The sequence below is a fragment of the Anneissia japonica genome, unplaced genomic scaffold, assembly GCF_011630105.1.
Source record: "Anneissia japonica isolate Jap-2015-1 unplaced genomic scaffold, ASM1163010v1 scaffold1951_len603592_cov169, whole genome shotgun sequence".
NCBI lineage: Eukaryota > Metazoa > Echinodermata > Crinoidea > Comatulida > Comatulidae > Anneissia > Anneissia japonica.
Window position 1 is genome coordinate 463158 of NW_022741522.1, and position 5040 is coordinate 468197.

Sequence of the window (5040 nt, forward strand, 5' to 3'; positions counted from 1 at the left end):
AAATGTTTTGCATGTTTAAACGTGGCAGTAGTTTTAAATTGGTATTCCAGTTCACCACTTTGGGCTGCTATTGTAATAAAGACATTAAGAAAGATATATATACAGATAAATGAAAATATAGTTTCAGAAGACAAATAGATATGGGGAATAGCCACTAACATTAATCATTACAACCTCCATCATCACTACTATCATCATCACTATCATAATTAATTTGTAATAATTCATCAATAATGAGCGTATTATTATTGTTATTATTATCATTATGGCATGCTAGGTAACCAATGTCTTGCACAGAAGGGCAAATATTACAATAGCAAAAAACACAATTTATAATTATAACTAATTTTCGCGAAAACTACTCGAACACCTTAGTGTGGAAAGTTTGCATTCCTTTATAAAATGTCGTTGAAGTTTGAATACCATAGTCTACCATTTTCCTTGCGTTGCAGCTTACATAACGCATTGCCCTCTTAAAATGCAACATCTTAGCTCTAGTTACATCGAATTCCAGCTTTTGTAGCGCCAGAACACGCTCGTAAGAAGCGACGGCAGCTTCGGCCGTAGACGGTCGCCGGTTGAATGAGATGACACAATAACACTCCTCGCTTATTGAAGGGTACTTGCGAATGTACGAATGCGTTAACGATAAAACACAGATACCCTTGTCTGGAATGTTAACGAATTCGTCGTCAGAAAGTGGGATAGATGTTATACTATCATTTGGAGAAGCAGTATCAAACGCGTCATCGTCTGCTGAAAGAACAAAATCATCATTACGTGGTAACGAGACTGTTGGCGCGTCTGTACGTTTCGGTCCGTTCGTTGAAAAGTCAAATGAAATTTGGCTATTTTTAGAATTATTGTTATTGAGTTTATCGGTTACTTTTTTCAGAGAAACCTTTCTGTCATTATGTTTGCATTCATTTCCCCTTTCACCATTTCCATTCTCGCCACAGAAATCGACTTTATCGGTTACGTTTTTCAGAGAAACTCTTCTGTCATTATGTTTGCATTTATTTCCCCTTCCATCGCTTCCATTCGCCCCGCAGAAGTCGAGTTTGTCTAATTCCTCTTTATTCTCACCCGAAGTCAGGTCAACACTCTTCCTACTAAAGAAAGAACATAATAGAATATTGAAATAGTCATTCGTGTTTATAGTTCACTGTGTTGCAACAGCTATTTAAACATTAATAAACGAAAGCCTGTTTTCCTTGAAATCGCCACATTGTCGCTACTGTGTTTTCAGTGCAATCGTTGTACTGTGTAGCAGTCAACGACGCAATCGGTAAGGCTCCCCGATTCGACGGACCAATAGCATCATCGAAAGCTGTCAGGGATAGCGTGTACCGATTGTATGGAAACCAAGCTTAGAACATGGATGGGTTATTGAGTTAATTCATAGCTCATAAATCAATGTAGGCCTATTCCATCTTACAAATACAACAAAGTTAAATGTTGATTGGTGATGGCGATGGTGATGGAAATGGTGGAGTGGCGGCGCTACGGGGGGTGGCGGGGCTAGGGGCTACATCCCCCCTGTCGGGGAGGTCTCCCCCACCCCCCAAGTCGGGGAGAAAAACCACAATTCGTCGGGGAGAATAAAACATTCAAAAAATTGTATGTATTTTGTACATATTAATAGACTCTAAAATCGATTAAGTAAACATTGGAAACTAAATTGTCCTATTTTCAAGGGTGGGGTGGGGTGGGGGGTCGTTAAATCAAAACAACCTTTTATCATGCACTTACGCCGCGCTCACTGTTAACCAACTTACCAGTCATGTAGAGAATATACAGCCATTATTATAAAAACAAAGACCAAGATTGATGTTGGTATTCCTATTATTATTGCGGAAACAGTCAAACCTTTAGCTTTATCTTCACCTATTTTTGAAATAAACATTTGTCATATCAATTTATGCTAATATATTTTCAACGTTGAAAAGAAATTTAATAGTAGTGATTTTCAAAAAAACATAAACAAACAAAAAAAACTCAAGTTTCGGAAAAGAAAATCAGAACTTAGCCTAATAAGCAGCTTACAAATATCATAAGTACCGGTATAGGCGTATAGAAATTTTGTTCACAATAATGCTGTGATAAAGCAGGCACCTACTGCGTCGTACAACGGTCCTAGGACTGTCGGCCGACGAATGTAACTCCACTCCATGTGAGTGCAAGACGACGCGACGCCGACTGCTGGTTGTCAGCGGCAGCTTGTGGCAGTCTGAACGGATCGCCATTAAAAACGATTCGTTCCGCGCGCGTCGTTGCGTCGAGTTCTTTATAGAATCGCGTCAGGCGCAGTGAGTGACCGGCTTAACAAATTGTCGTAAGCGAACTCAATCACTGTTGGAGTCTCTTAGTCATTGCCCTTCACGGGTAGGGTATTATCTATACACAAAATTGATGTAAATATTGATAAAATGCCTCGGCCTCTCCTTAGTAATAGACCTTTCCGGAGTATCAATCAAACAACTGACCAATCATAACAGCGCTAGGAATACGCGCGCGTCTTACAGACAACATGTTGTCCCACGACATACATATATATATATCTGTCTCTTATACACATCTAGATGTGTATTATGTACATATATGTATACATATACATATGTATATATACATATTATATATATATATATATATATATATATATATATATATGTGTGTGTGTGTGTGTATGTATGTATGTATTTTTTTTATAGTATCAAGCCCCATAGGGCCTGAATAATCTTACCTACACTAGTGCTACTCCCAGAATCCGATGAGGTTGTGGAAAATGTTTGAGAGGTAGAATAATGTATTGTCCTGCATTTAAAAAAAATCAAAGAACATCATTAAAATCAGTGTAAGCATAATGCAAAAAATTACATCAGTAACAAGACACCAACAAAAGATATGATATAATGACATTAATATGGGTGTAGCAGTATACCACTTACAAACTTCTTTTTCGAATAGGGGGCCTCCATCTTCTTGTTAATGCGATACTCTGCTTCAAATTGTACAATATTACTGTATATATTAAATTGTCTTTGTGATAACGTTGAATCGTTTTAATGAGCATAATACCTTTTTATATAGCTTTCCGAAAGCCTTGGAAATAAGAAATATTTATATGGCCTGTTTATCTACACTTTGACGATAACGATCAAAAACAATTTTTTTACCTAAATCAAATGACGTCATAATCATGATTATCAAAAATGATAAAATTGTAGTGGTAAAATCGATTTTATCGTTATTCTCATGATTATGACGTCATTTGATTTGATTTCATTTGTGAATTTTTTTTTATCGTATACACAATAAATCATATCGAATCATCTAGTTGCTTTTTATCGTGAATCGTTATCGTCATAGTGTACAGGCCTTACATTCTGAATAGGTAAGTAACAATTAATTATAGGTTCATTTTATTCATAGGTCTTTCAAAAGGTATTACACAAATATGTTCTGTCCAGGGAGATGTAATTTTTACATCTCCCTGTTCTGTCCCTGCACCAGAACCCACTGAAACATAGCATCCATACCTATTTGACATTCACTAGTATGATTTCTACAGAATATTCAGACTATAGACGAATCCAAGAGAGCTTTTTTGAACGTCGCCCTCTTTTGTCAAAGCCATTACTGTGGGTGGCATTTCCGAAATTGGAAGATGTTTTAAATACACAAACTATACTTAACTTTGATAAATAAAAATAAAATAAAAATAAAAATAAAAAGCCGGATTTCTCAATGGTACTGTGTTTATAACCACACGCATTAACATAGGAGTAGGCCTAGGTGACGACTCACTGACTTCAATTCCCAGTAATGGTGTCGACAAAAGAGGGCGCCATTTTTCTTGAATCTATAATAAGTTTGGTCCTCTACAAAATGCATTAGGCCGACCAGCCCTCCATAAACTAACGTTAGAATACCGCACTTGCAGCGGTAAAGAACAATTAAAACCTCATAAAAAAAAGCAACTAATCCGTTTACCTATAATTGAATCCATCCTTGATAATGTGTTAATCCAATTAATATAGTGAGATAACGTAACTTTAGTTTATCGAGGGCGGGTTGAGGTTGAGCTAATGTCAGGCATCGGATCAGGAACATAGCCGTTAGTACACTCATTGGAGGCTTAAACCACTTTAAATACTGGCTCTAAGTATAGGCCTACTTGTTTCTTGGTGCTTAGGACGCAATTGACGAACTTTATCTATGAGTTTTAAAAACTCAGTCTTGAATTTGTGGGGGTGTTTATATAATTGGCAATCCAAGGTCAAGAAAAAAATGTATAGAAAAAAATATACAACCTATGAAAGAACTCGGAGGGGATTATCACGCTAGCTTTCATTTTTACTTTATTCGACGATTTATTTTATTGTATTCTGTACACAGTGATCTAGTTAGAGATTTAAGTAATCCAGTCTGTATATATGTACTCAAAAAATAAATTTAAAAATGATTTTGCTATGCGGAAAATTGGGTTATTTTCTAAAGGGAAACTGCTGTTGTGTACAGAACCTTAATTATTCTGATAACTGCCTTAGCTCAATACACTTAAGGCCAACTCAGACAGCGTCGGCCGACGCAGCCCGACCCGATTTATCGTCGGGGACAGTCTTAAGCCGTCGTGAGAAATATTAAACACGTTTACTATTCTACTACGCGACTGCCCCCGACGCATACCATCGCGTCTGCGTTCAACTCACACAGACCCGACGCGACAACAAATCGCGTCGGGCTGCGTCGGCCGACGCTGTCTGAGTTGGCCTTTAGTTTTTAAAGTTGCATTCGGTACTGCACTGCATGTACATATATATTTACAAAAATATATTTTGGTATTTTAAGTTTTTCAGATTTTGAACAAGCACGACAGTAAATAGTAAGTACTGCAGGTATTAATAGTGATATAATACAATTGTAAAAATAATATAGTTAATAATAATATTAATTTTAAAATCAGACGGCTGTGAGTCAAAAATTTGAGAAAGTGAGCGAGCAAGAATGGTGTAGAAAGAATTATAGCTATATAAATGA

At 36.7% G+C, this 5040-nt stretch overlaps 1 protein-coding gene across 2 annotated transcripts in view; it reads right to left on the reverse strand.

The window, feature by feature from the left end:
- The window catches only part of LOC117118735, an 11402-nt gene continuing 6362 nt past the window's right edge, over nucleotides 1-5040 (reverse strand). For both annotated transcript variants that reach the window (XM_033263415.1, XM_033263414.1), the window contains exons 2-4: nucleotides 2744-2814; nucleotides 1779-1887; nucleotides 1-1112 (exon numbers count right to left, since the gene is read on the reverse strand). In XM_033263415.1, the coding sequence (XP_033119306.1) occupies nucleotides 359-1112; nucleotides 1779-1804 (780 nt within the window). In that variant the 5' untranslated portion in view covers nucleotides 1805-1887; nucleotides 2744-2814 and the 3' untranslated portion in view covers nucleotides 1-358. The remainder of the gene's footprint in view (nucleotides 1113-1778; nucleotides 1888-2743; nucleotides 2815-5040) is intronic.